Source organism: Dermochelys coriacea, chromosome 9 (genome assembly GCF_009764565.3).
Source record: "Dermochelys coriacea isolate rDerCor1 chromosome 9, rDerCor1.pri.v4, whole genome shotgun sequence".
Classification (NCBI taxonomy): domain Eukaryota; kingdom Metazoa; phylum Chordata; order Testudines; family Dermochelyidae; genus Dermochelys; species Dermochelys coriacea.
In genome coordinates this window covers 1,029,084-1,046,598 of record NC_050076.1, presented here as the reverse complement: position 1 = coordinate 1,046,598, position 17,515 = coordinate 1,029,084, and the positions used below count along the sequence as shown (strand labels likewise).

General features: G+C 45.7%; 1 protein-coding gene across 2 annotated transcripts in view; it reads right to left on the bottom strand.

Annotated features, from left to right (window-relative positions):
• The window catches only part of ACAP2 (ArfGAP with coiled-coil, ankyrin repeat and PH domains 2), a 119,686-nt gene extending 107,199 nt beyond the window's left edge, over positions 1-12,487 (bottom strand). The window contains exon 1 of one of the 2 annotated variants that reach the window (XM_038415405.2): positions 12,253-12,487. In XM_038415405.2, the coding sequence (XP_038271333.1) occupies positions 12,253-12,305 (53 nt within the window). In that variant the 5' untranslated portion in view covers positions 12,306-12,487. The remainder of the gene's footprint in view (positions 1-12,252) is intronic. The other variant, XM_038415404.2, reaches the window with a different exon arrangement.
• Between the last annotated feature and the right edge of the window lie 5,028 nt (positions 12,488-17,515).

Genomic DNA, 17,515 nt, shown 5'->3' with positions numbered 1-17,515 from the left:
TAAAATGGATAAGCAAAATTAGCTATAGATTATCTAATGAATTCCAGTTTTCTTCAAATGTCTAATTTTATGGTGAAGTTACTGCAATCACTTTTTCATTTACTACAGCGTAGCCGCATTCAACTTCAAAGGCTGGCTCTAGAGTAACAAAAGTAAATAAAGCACCATTGCCATGCTCCATTTAATGAGGGACCGCTAACACGTAAATGGTATTGTGGTGAACTCCCTTTTGTCCTTTTCCCACTGCTCTTACCTCTTCACTTTAACATTTAAGGGGATTAGGAAATGACAAAATCCTGTCCTTGATTATGTGTCCAAACCAAGTCCAGAGCTAAATTTACACTGCAAAACAGCATGACCCCAATTGTTTCCTCATACTACTTTCCATTCCTCTGCACTAAATACTATGTCATACCAATCTGAAAATTTACCTCAAGACAAGAAAGGACACAGAGTCAAAGATTCTCTACACGCATTCTTAAATTGCCAATACAAACTTGAAATGCAGGGGATTCCTCAAATTCTATAACATTTCTGTACAGATTGAATATTCATACTAACTTTTTTAAAGGCATCACTATAAACAAAGTAATGGCAAACCTAGCAACTGAAAAAAAAATCTGACTCCAAACTATATTTAGGCAATTTAAATGTATATTTAACCTACAGTAGTGGTAGTTGTAATCAGCCGTTATAAAAGACCATCTCTTCCCTGGGTATTCCAGCTGTAACTTAGCCCTTGTTCCTCACATTCCTATTTGGTAGATCCTAGCAAGAAATCCAAGTTTCAAGTATGTGAGGGATGGCTCCAAAAATTTGGAATTACTGAAGGTATATGAGTAATTTTTGAACATTTGCTTACATTTATTATGTTTCAAATCTTGAGACAACTGTCAGCATCTTTGAAAATTAGGGCAAGAATGAGCTAATACTGCTAACAACTCAAAGATGCTATACAATGTTTGCAGTATCTTACTAAAGATTTAGGATTTTGTTTTCTGAGTGATGATGTTAGTTTTCTGTAAAACTTCAGAAATAATTTGGCAAATTGTAATGATCTCATGCACTTGATAACTTAACTTGCCTCTTGTATTTTTCTTGCAAAATCACCTGACCAATAAATCCTTACTATATTCAGAATACTCATCTTAAAATGGTCGTTAAAAAAGTACATTAAAAGAATATATTAAATGTATTCCACAACTCTTCTTTGCATATTAATCTAAGGGCTTATATGGATCCCTTAAGCTAAATTATTATATCACAAACATTAATTTTGTCCTCAAAACAACCCTGTGAGGCAGCGAAATATTACTATCTGATTTTTATAAATGGCAAACTGAGGCACAGAGACTAAGTGACTTGCTCATGGACACGGACACGGACAGTCTATGGCTGAGCCAGGTTCTGAAACAGATCACCTGAGTGATGACCAAGTCTCATGATTTTTGGCCGTGTAGGAGATATAGGACAAATGGACCAGAATCAGGCTGAAACTGAAGAGAAAACAGTTTTGATCCATATTCTCAGTGACAAACAACTGTAGACAGAAGGTCATGAAAACTAGGTGTTAGGAATTAACAAGTAAACTAGAGAACAGCACCTCCCTAAACGATCATTTTCTTGGACATATCTATGCCCAGGTACATGAGGAACCAAGTGTACTAAGAATATAGCTGCAAATATAGTCTGTTTTCAAGTTTGTGCCTCTTTTCCCTTTGTTTTGTTTTATGTAATGTCCCTCTCCTCTCCCCATATGGCTTGACATTATCTTTCATAAGTTTGGGTTGTTTACATAGTAAGGTCCTTGGAGCAAGAACTTGTGTTCATCTGAAGCACCACACACACCCCAACCCACCCCCCAATGGCAATATATAAACAATAAAAAAAGGCAAATGGGCAGACAGAAGTGTAATGATTACATGCACACAAAAAGGTGCAACAACAAATCGGCTGACTGGGTAGATAGATCTGCTGGGATGAATATAAACTAGTAAGCAGAAAAGAAGAGACACAGGAGAGAATTCTAAGTATAGATAAAGGAAGAAGCTGTATAAATAATCATATGGGTGCATGGAGAGGAAGCAAACAGTAAAACAAACATTATCTCCCTCTCTTGGGCTATGAAAAACGCTTGGGAAAGACCACTTGTTAGTGGTCTTTTAGTGACCATACTAAAAGAAATAATGGTCGTCCCAGGAAACTTAAGATTCCTGTGTCAGAAAAAGAAAATTATGAAAGAATATCTATTCAGAAAGTGAAATCAAAATAATTGGCATATACAAAATATGATAGGTAACCAGAAGTCAGTAGGAGTAAATTATTCCTGGTGCTCAAGATGAGAAACAAGGACACACCAAAAAAAAGAGTAGTTATCTTAAGTGGTCATTTAGTTTTCAAGATCTGGCAACTGTAAATCATTATTAAAAGGACATTAGCAGTAGTAGCTCCCTGAATTCCTCATTGATAAAAGGAGGGTGGATATTCTGCAAACAGAAATAAAGTTCTAGGGGAAAGAAGAAGTAAAAAAAAGAACATCAGGATCACACCTGGGCAGCAACTCAAGAGAGAAAACTGACAGTGTCAGGGCCAGCGAGGAGGCACTCCAGAATTCTAAGAGTGGGCGTAACATTCCCCAGGGTTCTTGGCCCTGGAGAGGTGAGCTGCTACGAGATGGATGTCGTGCTCCAGACAGAAGTCCCAGTGCCTGACGGTTTCCTGACAAAGGGCAGACTATCTAGCTCCGCCTCACTTGTTGATATAGAACATAGTCGCTGTATTGTCTGTTAGGACCTGGACCACCTTGCTTTCTTTGTGAGGCAGAAAGGCTTGGCAGGCCAGGCAAACCTCTGAGCTCTCCAACGTTGATATGTAGGCAGCAATCACGACTGGACCAATGACTTTGCATGCTAAGATTGCTTAGGTGGACTCCCCACCTCAGGTCTGATGCATCGGAGACGGGGGTCACCAACGGGATGGAGCCACAAAGGGGACTCCTTTAATTACCGATATAGAATTCTGCCACCAGGTGAATGACAACAGTACATGGTCAGGAACCCTGACCACCCAATCCATTCTGTGCCTCTTGGGGATGTAGACTGACACCAACTATGCATGCAGAGGCCTAAGGCAGAGCCACGTGTGCCAAACCACGTAGGTGCAGGCCGCCACGTGTCCCAACAATAGCAGGCACATGTGAGCAGTGGTGAGAGGGTGGGCTTGCATGCACGAGATGAGGTCTGCCGTGGCTTGGAACCAAGCCTCAGGGCGGAAGGCTCTGGTCTGAGTAGAGTCGAGGACTGCTCCAATTAATTCTATGCACTGCACTGGGGATACGATTGACTTATTTATTAACAGCCCCAGGTCACGACAGGTGGAACAAACCATATTGAGATGCCGCCACTGCACCTGATCCCAGGACTGGCCCTTTATTAGCCAGTCATCGAGGTACGGATAAATTTGAACACCCCAATGCCGAAGGTGAGTGGCCACTGGCGCTATGCACTTTGTGAACACTCTCAGGGATGATGAGACACAAAGGGCATCGCTGTGAATTGGAAATGGCGCTGGCCCAGCATAAAATTAAGAAAGTGTCTGTGCCCCGGGAAAATGGAAATACACGTCTTAGTCGAGGGCGGCATACCAGTCTCCTGGATCCAGGGAGGGGATAATGGAAGCCAGGGAGACCATGCGAAACTAACCTCTTGAGAGACTTACTGAGACGAGACAGGTCCAAGATGCGTCTGAAGCCCCCTTTTGCTTTCAGAATTAGGAAGCAGCGGAAATAGAACCCCTTTCCCTTCATGTCCTGAGGTACTTCCTCCACTGCTCCCAGGCACAGGAGATTTTCGACCTCCTAGACAAGCAGCTGCTCGTGAGAAGAGTCCCTGAAAAGGGACGGGGAAGGGGGCTGGAAGGGAGGGCTGTCTATGAACTGTAGGGTGTAACCTGAGGATATTACTTCCAGCACCCAACGGTCTGAGGTTAGCCAAGACCAGGCCAACTGGAAGGGGCGGAGGCGATCAAGGAAAGACAGGGAGGATAGATCAAGTGAAGTGACTGGGGTGTAATCCTTGAGCACACCCTCAAAATGACTGCTTCTGGCCTCCCTGCTTTCTGGGAGGGTCAGGCTGAGCAAACAAGTGGGAAGATGATGGTGTTGCCATTTAGACCCCTTGTCTCTTTCCTTTCTCCTGTAGGAACCCAATCGGGGAGTTCCCCAGGACCTAGACTGCGGGGGCAGAAGACAGAACGGCTTCCTGGCCTGCTGAGGAGTGTGAAGGCCCAAGGAGCAGAGGGTGGAGCAGGAGTCTTTAAGGCCCTGAGCTTGGAAAAGAGCACCACCCTCTCAAACGGGAGGTCCTGAATAGTGGCCTGCATCTCCTGGGAGAACCCGGAAGACTGCAACCAGGAGCTGCACCTCATGGCCACCACAGAGGCAACCATCCTGGCCTCTGAGTCAGCAGCATCCAAGGCCATTTGTAGGGCTCCCCTTGCCACTGCGGTACCCTCGTCCACCAAAGTGACGAACTCCTGGGCTCAATTCTGTGGGATGGCCTCTTTGAATTTGTTAAGGGAATCTCACATGTTAAAACTGTACCTGCCTATCAGTGCCTGGTGATTAGACACCCGGATTTGTAGGCCGACTGTTGAATAAATATTTCTGCCAAATAAATCAGGTCTCTTGGCATCTTTGTTCTTTGGTGTGTCACTAATGTGGCCCTACCTGTCCCATTTGTTCACAGAGTACACAACCAGTGACGTTGCTGGAGGGTGCGTGTAGAGGTATTCAAACCCTTTCGTAGGGACGTAATATTTCTTTGCCACCTTCTTAGAAGTCGACAGAATGGAAGAGGGGGTTTGCCACAGTGATTTGACAATTTTAAGGACCCCTGGGTTCACAGGCAGCATGACCAGGGCTGGAGTGGATGAGGTTATAAGGTTAAATAGGTAATTAGACTCCTCCGCAACCTCCCCAGTCGGTAGATTCAAGTTAGCAACCACCCTTTTGAGGGGGGTCTGGTGCACACTGAAGTCGTCAGAGGACTGCCCGTCTGGGAGGGATCCACCACCGCTTCATCCGGGGACAACTCCTGCTCAAATGGTACCAGGGAAAGGGGACTGGTGCCATGACCAGGAGCAGCCCTGCCTGGGTGGGGACCAATGACTGGGAAACTATCTAGGCAAAGGTGACCTGGGCCACGGCGATCTCTGATGGGAAGCTTGCCGATACCGGTAGTATGGGGACCGGCACCGAGAGTCCGATGTCCTGCGTCTTGTAGGTGGAGAGTGCGACAAGGACCTCTGCCTTCTAGTCGGAGACCTAGGATACGGTGCTGGGCTCCACGGCCGCAGAGATGGAGCCCGGTGACCAAGGTGCTCCACTGCCCTATGAGGCAGTCCCATGATCAGCTGGCTCTTAGATGTCAGGGTCTTAGCCAAGTCTGCCACCTGATGCAGTGCCTGTGGTGCCAGTCAGCCTACTTATTCTTTAGCCACCAGGGCCACTCCAGACAATGAGGGTCTTGGGAGAGACCAGGGTCTCCTGCCACTCCCCGGAGGCAGATCAATGGTTGGGCTGGGGAGGTCCGAGCTCTACAGTACACCAGTGAAGCCCCAGGGCAGTCACATGGCCTGACATCGGTCCTTTGCTCAAAGCCCCTTTCCCTTCCAGTGCCACTTAGGCACTGGTGAGGGGGAACGGTGCCAGGCGGAGCACTCCACACAGAAGCCAAAGTACTCAGCATGGGGCCGAGTGGGAGGGCTCTGATGCAGGACAAAATGAAGCCTCCATGAGGAGGGCCTTCAAGTGGCTATCCTGTTCCTTTTGGGTTCTAGGTTGAATGCTTTTACAGATTTGACGCTTGTCCTTTCTACGAGTTTCCCCCAAACACTTCAAACAGCTGTTGTGGGGAGTCACTGATATGCATCGGCCTGCTGCACAACGAGCATGGGTTTGAAGTTAGGAGAGCGGGCCATGCCCTGCTCCAGGACGAAATCCCAGTGGAGACTAACTGCCAACTAATCTAACACTTAACAGCTAACTAAGTATACAAAAGAAGATAACAAAAGCTGTAAAAAAAATCACTAATGCTCTTGCCATCTGCAAGACAAGGTACTCCAACCAACCATCAACAGACAGTAAGAAGGAACAGAGAGGGTGTTGAGTCCGCGGCACCTAATATACTGATGCATGAGCGCGGCACTCAAAGGGATGCTGAATCCCACCCTACAGATACCGCTTAGGCAAAAGTCTCCAATACCTAGAATGGAATAGACATAAGCAAGGACTCGAAGAACCACCAAAGTGAAAGATTACTATAACCCGGTCTACACTACAGAGTTAGATTGACATAAGGAAGTTTACATCGACCTAATTCTATGTCTACATTGCAACGTTGCTCCTGCTGATGTAAGTTACCCACTACACCGACCTATGAACTCCATGTCTGTGAGAGATATCGTGCTTAGGTCGATGTACTTAGGGCAATGCAGTGTCCATGTAAACACTGTGTTACTTACAATACCCGCTGGCTGTCATTCCCACGCGAGGTTCACAGCTAAAGCCTCACCGCCCCAGGACCAACAGCCTGGCCTGAATGCCCGGTGGGAGGAGGGGCACTCCAGCTCAGTTTTACTCTGAACGAGTAACCAAAAATACCCAACCCTACCCATTACATGAGAGAACAGTTACAGAAAAGCAAGTTCAGCTCATAGAATTTTTCCTATTCACTCCCAGGTACACTGTTAAAAGATACAATTCTCTAAGTTTAATACTGTCCATGTAAGTTATTTATATTTGTCATTGGTAGTTTAAGACCAACATTTAAATATTCACTTATGCAAACCAGTTATTTGAGTAAGCTGAGCACAAGGATGTATAACACATCCAGTTTCCTCTTGTATTACTACCATAGTAATCCATATCCAAACATCTGCTTTTCACACAACTGATATAAAAATGCAAGCTAATTTTAAGAAATACTTGCTCATTTCTGTACTGTATTGTGTCATTTAATGTTAACAGCATTGTATTCCAATCTGAGGATTCTTCTGACATTCTCATTTTCTCTTCACAAACACACTTTTTGAATCAAGAATACATAAGAATTTTATATTACACACTTAGAACATATGCAAGGGATTGAACTGTCCACTTTAATGGCACCTGTACAACTCATGTAATCAATCAAGGCAACAACATAAAAAAAAACCCAGTTCAGCACAGAAGCTTGACAGCTTGCTTTCTTACAATCACCTGGATTTCAAACTAACAGATATTTTGGTCAGAGGAACTCATCAACTAAACTAAACTTTGGTTTCAGAGCACTGAGGAAAAAATTCTGAAGTCCCCAGAACATTTGCCAAAAGAAGTTCTAGAGTAATAGGCAAGACTATCCCATTTATGCAAGGTATTTTCAAGCAAGCCTGTTAAAAAAAAGTGCAGTAATCTAGTCCTGCAATGGCAAAAGGGTAAGTGACCATTTCATGCTCCAATTAAGACAAAAATAAATTTAGGGGACAGAAAAAGTTATCTAACCATGCATTCATATTTCTCAAACAACAACATTACAATTAACAGAACTACTGGTTTTTAATATGGTGGCAGGACTGATCAAGTCACCATCAACAAAATATTATGCCACAACAAAAAAAGCTGTAAATATTATTTCCATCTTTTTGGGAGAGGATTTGAGAAAGTTCATAGTTCCTGATGGAGCACAGAGCTTGGAACCTGAAAGCCACTAAGTCGCTTGCACTGTTTAAGTGCAAAGTTCAAACAGCATTCTGCAACTGATTAAATGAAACATTGCCTATGAACCAAGCAGAATGAAAAATGTGTGAACACCTAAACCATTACGATGCAGTAAACTACTGCAAATGCTACTGAAGGAAGCCTCTGGCCTACGTTCATGCTTTATATAGGGTATTGTTTTTCAGTTCCTCACAGAAAAAGAGTAAAGGGACATCTTTGCCCCAAAGAGTTTACAGTCTATTTTTAACATGACACATCAAGTATCATTAAGAGACAAAAAGAGAAGGTATGAGAAAAGGTAACACTTACTCAGCAAAGCATGCACAAACCTTAAGGGTTCCAATAAAATGGAGGGGTAGTCTTTCTCTCTTCTTGTTCCATGATAGTGAGGGATAATTGGAGTTATTGGGGTTTATTTAATTTCTCAGGGAAAGTAAGGATGTTATAAAATGAGTCTGAAGACAGAGATATGTAAACATCCTGATGTGTCCAAGGGAGTTCTACAATTGTGGGACCAACCACTAAACAAGCTTTGTCTCCAGCTCTCAGTCTTATTCTTGTTCTAGACCGCTACGCTGTTCCTGAGAAATGCGGTTGTCATGGAAGGTTTGGTTACAGATAGTTGGGTGGTGCTTCAGACAGCTTGATCCCAGCCCATGGAGAGGTGTAAAGATTAGAATGAGGATCTTGAACTTGGGCCAGTATTCTATGGAGAACCACAAACAGCACATGAGACCAGTTCTCCAAGACTTCACTGGCTCCTTCCTTGCTGCTTGTGGCCATTCAAGCAGTTTATTTTGATGTATAAAGCTCAGTGTGGTTTGTTCTTCATTACTGGAAACACTGCCTCACAACCTATGTGATATCATGACAGATGAAGTTAGGATGGGCCACACTTTAGGTCACAGTCCCTGAATCTGAACACTAGGGAACTGGAAGCCAGGCATCATCAATGAGGGCCCTCAACTCTGGAATTTCCTCCCTCCATTATGCTGGTAGACAGAGTCCGTGAACTTGCAAGGTCTAATGCAGTTAGCACAGCTGGGAATGAGACAGTCTGGGTTCTGTTCCTAACTGCCAGCGATCATCATGTGATTCTGGTCAAGTTATATTTTCTCTCTGTACCCCAGTCATCTCACCTGTAAAATGGGAATAAACAATATTTACTCACCTTTTCTAAGTGCTTTGGAAATCTCACACTTTTCATGCTTAAACCTGCAAATCACCATCAACATTTAGTCAGGTGTTTTCAGGAAATAGGGATCTATTTTGGGGTTGGCATCTGTTTACTTTGACAGTAGTTTAAAAAATTTACAATTTATTAAGAGCACACTGTGTGATAGGCACATTTTATAAATCCAGAAATAAAATAAATTTGATAAAACTCAATATGGGAGAGAAAAACTAGTATACAACTGAGCTTGAATGGTATGGATTTTTGTTATGATAATAGCAGTATGTAAGCACGCTGCTGGAACAGTAATACAAAGGATAAGAATACTCATAAGGACTCAGATTTGGTTTTTATTTTCTTTTAAAGTCATCTGTAAAGGAATATTTGTAAAATATTATAATGTAAAAGAGAAACCAATATTTAGTGTTACCTCTATAAATGCTCAAGAAAAAAAATTAGGAAAACTGAGGGTTACTAGATAGCAACAATAAGCCAAAACACGAGTTTTTTGGTTTGGTTTAATTTTTTTTAAAAAAGGAGAGAGGGAGGGATAACTGGCTAGAAAATAAATGCATCTGATTGTTACCATTAGATATTTTTAAAAGATTTCCTAACTCTAAAGGTAAAATTAGTCAATTGCACATTCTAATTTGCTCCTAAAAAGAAAAGGAGTACTTGTGGCACCTTAGAGACTAACAAATTTATTAGAGCATAAACTTTCGTGAGCTACAGCTCACTTCATCGGATGCATTTGTCCAAATGCATCCGATGAAGTGAGCTGTAGCTCACGAAAGCTTATGCTCAAATAAATGTGTTAGTCTCTAAGGTGCCACAAGTCCTCCTTTTCTTTTTGCGAATACCGACTAACACGGCTGCTACTCTGAAACCTGTAATTTGCTCCTAGTTAGAGCAGATGTTCTGCATATGACAATTACCAATTCTTATAACTGCTCATCTTTGTGTTTAAAGAGAAGAGTTAAAATAAATTACCTGTGTTACTAACACCACTTCAGACAATTACCAGCAGCAGCAAGATCCATGAGCACTGCCCTCCTAAGACACTCAAGTACCCACCCACAGACAGCTGGGATTCTTACCAGCCTGCTGTCCTCAGACCCTGACAAGTTGCTCCACCTTTTTATCAGACTCTGACTTGCAGATATCAGATTAATTAAAAAACTTACTACCTTCTCAGGCTTTAAAAGAAGAGAGAAAGCTTTCATTGTTTGCCCCACTTCCCAGTCCCAGTGTCTATGGTCTGCTTTGAGGAAGCTGGAGGGAGTTTCTGCTAATCTAACCTACTGCTCTATTTTAGAGTGGTAGCCATGTTAGTATGTATCAGCAAAAAAACCGAGAAGTACTTGTGGCACCTTAGAGACTAATTGTTAGTCTCTAAGGTGCCACAAGTACTCCTTGGTTGTTTTTGCTCTTTTTGGTTCTTCTGCAGCAATTTATCAGTCTCCTAAGCAGCACCGTGAAACTTCATAGTTTTTGTCAGTTTCATGATTGTTCACAGTATTTGAAGATTTTTCCGGTCTCACTTTCCTTCCCGGAGTCTGAATTTGTAAAATTTGTAATACATGACACATTTACAAAAGCTCTTGAACAACAGTTAAGTAATATTCTAGGTGAATTCGATCTATAAAAATACTAAAGTGTTTTTTGTGAGCTCACATTACAGTGCATTAATTATTCCAATGACTATAGAGGCTTTTCTTTCTAAAAAGTGGTAAATTCAAATTGACAATCCTTCATGCAAGCCACTTTCTCCACCAGCCAACTAGGGCACGGGTGTTATTTTTGTTTTACATGTCTTACCTAATACATTATAAGTATGCAAATCACTTAGATGTCTCTGAGCTATACTCATTCATCACAGGCCAGGTTTACTGCTAGACTGAAACTGCTGTTGTGAATTCTAGTTTCTGGCAGTTTTGAATAGAATACCATGGGTACGGACTAGTTTGTGAAGTACAGTACAGATGTTAGGGGTAAGAAAAATTGTACAATTAAAATGTTTGCTGGTTAACATTCTTAGCTAAAGATAAAATAACTTTTAGTCCCCGAGTAGAGTCTGCAGGGCTAGAACATATTCCTTTCCCAAAGTGACTGATCTGAGAATTGTTCATCCACGTGACATTAGCTAAAATATCCTATTAGGCAAGCAATTCTGCAGTATATATAAGGACCTGTTACCTGCTTTTTATGGGCTCATTTGTACATTGTTTCAGTCTGATATTTTAATCAAATTTTCTAAAAGGCTGCTACAGTTACATAAAACTGGAACAGCAGACTACATTTTTCATTTGACTATTTACTAAGATCTGCAACTGTCACCCACAGCAGATTATTTCCATGTACTTTAAATTTGCTGCTTCTTTTTAAAATTCAAACTAAGACTTTGGTTCTGTTGCCCTGTATTTGTTTCACATATTAGAAAGGAAGTTATCCCCCAGTTATAAACGAAGAAAATGAGTCACATCAACAGAATCTGTTCAACCAACCTCTGACTTAAGTTTAAATATGGTTTGTGTTTTTAATTTTTTCAGAGTATGCAAGCAGGATCTTAATAATACTTGCACTTGAAAACTAAATCTAGACTTTTATCCAGTTAGTCTTTGCTACCCCCTATAAAGCTTCTTGTCCCAATTCGGTTCTCACAAGACACGCCCTGCTCCAGGGTCTCTCCGCAGGGCAACTTCTTCATTCGGTGTAAGTTAGTTAAACGTATCGAGAGAGCGGTGTGTCCAGTTCCTTGGTAGCTTTGTGTTTTAAGAGGGGGCGCAGAAAGGTCTCAAAACGAACACAAAAAGTAAAAACTTCCCAACTCTACTGCACCTCCTCGCGCTTAGGCTCTCAAAGCACTTTGCAAACCTTAACGACCCCTCACAACACTTCGCAGTTCCCGGCAACACAACAAATCCATGTACCGGTCTCAACCCCGCGAGGAGAAGGCGCTCAGCTCCGACACACGAGGTTACGGGGCCGCAGACACGCCTGGGAGACGCTTGGACAAGCCGCCGCCGCCGCCGCCCCGCACCCTGCCGGCCCGTGGCAAGCCGCGCGGCCCCTGCAGCACGCGGGTCCCGGGGGCTCCCCAGCCCGGCGGCACGGGCGGGTCTCCCCAGCAGGGCGGCCCCCCACGCGCCGCTGCCGCGAGCCACGGGACGCCCCGCGCGAGGACATGGAGGCGCGGCTGGAGGGAGGACCGCGGCCGCCGCCGCCCCCCGCCCGCGGGCTCGGAGCCGCCCCGAAGGGGCGCTGCGCGGGCTCAGGCGGCGCCCGGGGAGCCCCGCCCCGGGACCAGCCCCCCGCTCCTCACCTGAAGCGCGGCGAGTCCTTCAGACACTCCTCGAAGTCCACGGCCACCTTCATCGCGCGGCGACGGGCAGCGACCCCGGGGCGGGACTAGGCGCGGGGCGGGGCGGGGCTCATGGTGGCGCGGGGCGGCCGCGGCCGTGGCTGCTCCGCCGGCCCCGTTGAAGGGACTGACAACCCAGCCAGCCAATCGGAGAGCGAATCACAAAGGCTAGGCCAAGTCTGGGGGGATAGAGGCGGGGCTCCCTGCTGCTCAGCCTACTAGCGTGAGTGACAACCAGATTATCCAACCATATCAGGAGCTGAGCCGGTGATTTAGCCAATCACCAAACGCAGCATGAGGCGATTTTTCTACGCCCTCCCTACAGCAGTGACACGCGGGAAGCGATAGCCAATCAAGAAACGCGACAGGGAGCTACTTCCTTATGCCGCCCTTTCTCGGGGAATGACAACCACGCAAGCCAATGGAGGAAGAAAAAGCATCGTCTTCTACCGCTGACTGACAGTTAGGTCGACCAACCACAGAGGGGAAGAGCAGTAGGCGGGGCTTTGCAGCCACCGAAGAAGGACCAGGGGCTGGAGCGGGACTCCTCGTCATGGGGCGGCGACTCCGCGCCGCTTGAGCCGACGTGGACGGGGCGGAGATGAACCTCCCCGCTTGAGCGGTAGAGCGCCTGCGCCAGCCGCCGGGCCTGCGGAACTCCCCGCCGCAAGGCCCCGCCTGGCCCCCGAGCCCGGCCCGGCGACGGGTGGGAAGCCCAGGGGCAGGCTCTGCGGCCACGTGCGAGCGACCTGGGCCTGCCGGCTGAGGTCCCCAGGCGGCCGGCACCCCGCTGCTGGAAGGGAGCCGGGCAGCCGGGGATGAGCTGACCGCTGTGCCGGCCGAGCCTGCCCCTGCCCCTCAGAGAAAGGCCCGTATCACGCAGGAAGGCGCCCGCGTGGGCAGCCTGGGTGTCTGCCATCGCTAGGGTGACCAGATGTCCCGTCTTTGTAGGGCAGTCCCGTTTGGGGGGAACCTTTTCTTATATAGGCGCCTGTTACCCCCCAGCCCCGGGCCTGTTTTTTCACAGTTGCTATCGGGCAACCCTAGCTATAGCCACATCTTGTGGTACGCTCCTAATACCAGTTCATTTAAAAACCAGTCCTTTAGGAGAAAGCCATGCCAGCTAACTAGGAAGTTGGGTACCTGCAATTCACTGCAGTTGGCCCCCAAGAGAGGTTGCTGGGGTATAGGGTTGACAGTCCTCCAGGATTGTTCTGGAGTCTCCAGCAATTAAAGATTAATCTTGAATTAAAGATTGTGGTGATGAAATTTCCAGGAATTCATCCAACCAAAGTTAACAATCCTACTGTGGTGGTGCAATAACATGACACAGTAACCAGCCCTATACAGGTGTGTTACCCTACACCCCGCAAACAGCAGCAGTGGTGCAAGACAAAAACCACAAGACAGATCTCAGTTACAGTCCTGACCTTTGCACATAGTCCTGACTCATACTTAGAACCTTTGAATTCAGGGGATTCTTACCCATGAACTACTTTCGTAAGCATGAAAGAAGCAAAAAGAAAAGGAGTACTTGTGGCACCTTAGAGAGTTGGCAACGGGCTTTGTTGCAAGGATAGGTTCCTGGGTTAGTGGTTCTGTTGTGTGGTGTGTGGTTGCTGGTGAGTATTTGCTTCAGATTGGGGGGCTGTCTCTAAGCAAGGACTGGTCTGTCTCCCAAGATCTGAGAGAGCGAGGGCTCGTCCTTCAGGATAGGTTTGGCTATACTTCAACAAAAAAGCTTCAAAAACAGACTCCAACGAGAGACTGCTGAATTGGAATTAATTTGCAAACTGGATACAATTAACTTAGGCTTGAATAGAGACTGGGAATGGATGAGTCATTACACAAAGTAAAACTATTTCCCCATGGTATTTCTCCCTCCCACCCCACCCCCCACTGTTCCTCTGATATTCTTGTTAAGAGCTGGAATTAGCCTACCTTGCTTGTCACCATGAAAGGTTTTCCTCCTCCCCCCCCCCCCCCCGCTGCTGATGGCTTATCTTAAGTGATCACTCTCCTTACAGTGTGTATGATAAACCCATTGTTTCATGTTCTCTGTGTGTGTATATAAATCTCTCCTCTGTTTTTTCCACCAAATGCATCCGATGAAGTGAGCTGTAGCTCACGAAAGCTTATGCTCTAATAAATTTGTTAGTCTCTAAGGTGCCACAAGTACTCCTTTTCTTTTTGCGAATACAGACTAACACGGCTGCTACTCTGAAAGCTACAACTGTACAAAGTGTTGTTACAAATAGACAGAATTTTCATGTCATTTCCTGCAGGGAAGCAAAGAAATCGTGCGGGGGTGGGGGCCTTTTCTGTGGAGTACCACAGGAATAATTGTAGTAATAGATCAATACCATACTCGTGTTAGGATTCCTTTTGTTCCTAATACACTTTGAAAACTCTTCACTGTCCTTAACTTTACTAGCCCTTCTTGTGTCATGGTGCATAATTTTAGCTTCTGATATTTATAGCTATCAATTTCTCCTTTTTTTTTAAATAGCTGCTTTTATTTCCCCTATAAGGTTGTTTTTTTAATACCAGTTGAGCCTTCTCTCTCAGTTATGGCATTTTGGGCAATTAGTAATGTATTCTTAAACAGTTCCATATCATCATTCACATTTTTTCCTTTACATTTGCTCTCCCAGCTTCTATGGGAAGGCAGATTAAATAGACTGGCACTGTTCAGCAGGGAAAAGAGATACCTGAGAGGGAGGAATATGAATGGTGTGGATAAAGCCAATAGGGAAATGTTATTTACCCTTTCACATAACAGAAGAACAAGATCACACAATGAAATTAATCAGCAGAAGGTTTAGAACAAACACAAGGAAGTATATTTTCACACAATGCACTATCAACCTGTGGACCTCGTTGCCAGGAGATGTTGTGGAGGCCAAAACTATAACAGAGTTCAAAAAAGAACTATATAAATTAATGGAGGATAGGTCTATCAATGGCTTTTAACCAAGATGGTCAAGGATGCAATCTCATGCTCTGGGTGTCCCTGGCCTCTGACAGACAGAAACTGGGACTGGAAGAGGGGATGGATCACTGGATGATTGCCTCTTCTGTTCGTTTCCTCTGAAGCACCTAGCACCAGCCACTGTCGGAAGACCGGATACTGGGCTAGATGGGCCTTTGGTTCGACCATTCTGACAGAATTCCCAAGAAAGATTGTCTGTCCTCCTTGGATGGTTGGCAAAAAGAAAAGGAGTACTTGTGGCACCTTAGAGACTAACAAATTTATTAGAGCATAAGCTTTCGTGAGCTACAGCTCACTTCATCGGATGCATTTGGTGGAAAAAACAGAGGAGAGATTTAATGCATCCGATGAAGTGAGCTGTAGCTCACGAAAGCTTATGCTCTAATAAATTTGTTAGTCTCTAAGGTGCCACGGGTACTCCTTTTCTTTTTGCGAATACAGACTAACACGGCTGCTACTCTGAAACCTGTCATTATTGGATGGTTGGAAATCTCTTTGTGGGCGCACTTGCTTGGCTTTTGGGTTGGGCTTTGTAGCCATCCAGGTCCCATACAACTCTCTATTCCATTAGATCAATCAGTTCGTCAGCGATAATTATCTTCAGTTTCCATGCTAAGAACTTGATAATGATTGTACACTTCTATCTATGGGTAATTCCTCCTGGTCCTGTTCTGTCTGGTGGTTGTCGCCTGCTCATCCACATCTGCCGCTAGCAGTGCGGAATGCCACCTGGTCGTCTTGCGCCTGGTGGTAAACTGCCCACCATCCTCTCTGGTCTCCACACTCGGCTTCCTTAGTGGCTGGTTCCTTTCTTTCTTGAACCTGGGGTTGTGATGCTTTCTGAATCAGGTTGTCCAAGTACTCCTTAACCTCTCTGATGCTCTGACATGTCTGTACTTTGTCCTTCCAGGCTACAAATCTTTTTTTCCAGCACAGCCACCAGCTTGCACTTGGAGGAAATCCGTTCTGGCTGGAAAAACATGACATCTGTCTACACTGGCAGGTTTCTGCACAGCAAAGCAGCTTTCTACTCTGTAACTCCCGAGGCACACACACTGCCAAGCCACTTAGTGCGCAGAAACTGCACAGTTGCAGCACTGTAAAAAAAACCACCCTGACGAGAGGCGTACAGCTTTCTGCGTTGGGACTGGAGCGCGCGGGGCCAGCATAGACACCGTGGTGGATTACAGTGCTGCAATTGGCTTCTGAGAGGTGTCCCACAATGCCTGTTTTCACCCCTGTTCATCAAATTGAACTCTATGGCACTGCCCTCAGGCTGACCAATAGTCATCCCAACCCCGTAAATTCCTTTGGAATTTTGAAAATCCTCTTCCTGTTTGCTCGGTGGTGCGTGCAGTGATCTCAGCACATCTTTCCAGGTGGCCATGCCAGCTCCATGCATCAAGCGATCCCCCGCTTGGAGCAATGCTGAGCTGCTGGACCTCATCAACATTGGGGAAGAGCAGGCTGTCCAGTTCCAGCTGCGCTTCATCTGTAGGAATTATGATACCTATGAACAGATTTCATGATGCATGACAGAAAGGGGCCATGACGGGGACACACTGCAGTGCAGGGTCAAAGTGAAGGAGCTGTGGAACGCCTACCACAAGGCGCGGGAGGCAAACGTACGCTCTAGTGCTGCGCCCACAAGCTGACGGTTCTACAAAGAGCTGGACACAATACTCGGCAGCGACCCCACCTCCACTGCAAAGGCCACTGAGATACCTGTGCCAGTCGAGTGGACCGAGCCAGGAGGAGGAAATCTTGGACGACGATGTGGAGGGGCACAGGGACCCAGAGGCAGAGGACGACTCGGAGGTCAGAGATGCATGCAGCCAGGAGCTCTTTTCTACCCTGGAGGAGGCTAGCTAGTCACTGCTGTCAGATCCTGGCAAAGTTCAAACAGGAGAGGAGGCCCCTGGAAAGTGGATTTGATTTTGGGAATCGCTGAAGCGAGTTGTTGGGGGCAGGAGGTTTCAGAAAGCAGACTTGTGTCTGTGTGATGCGCATACCACCACATGTCTAGTCTGAGCGGCAGAACAGGCTGTTGATTGACTCCCTCACTTCACGGGAATCTGCTTCAAATCTCCAGGAAACTCTCATGGAGATACTGGGCAATCCGCTGCTGCAAGTTCTTTGGCAGAGCTGCTTTGTTTCTTGCTCCAATAATGGTAACTTTTCCATGCCACTGTGCTGTCGAGGGAGGAGCACTGAGGGGGCAGGGGGAAGGCC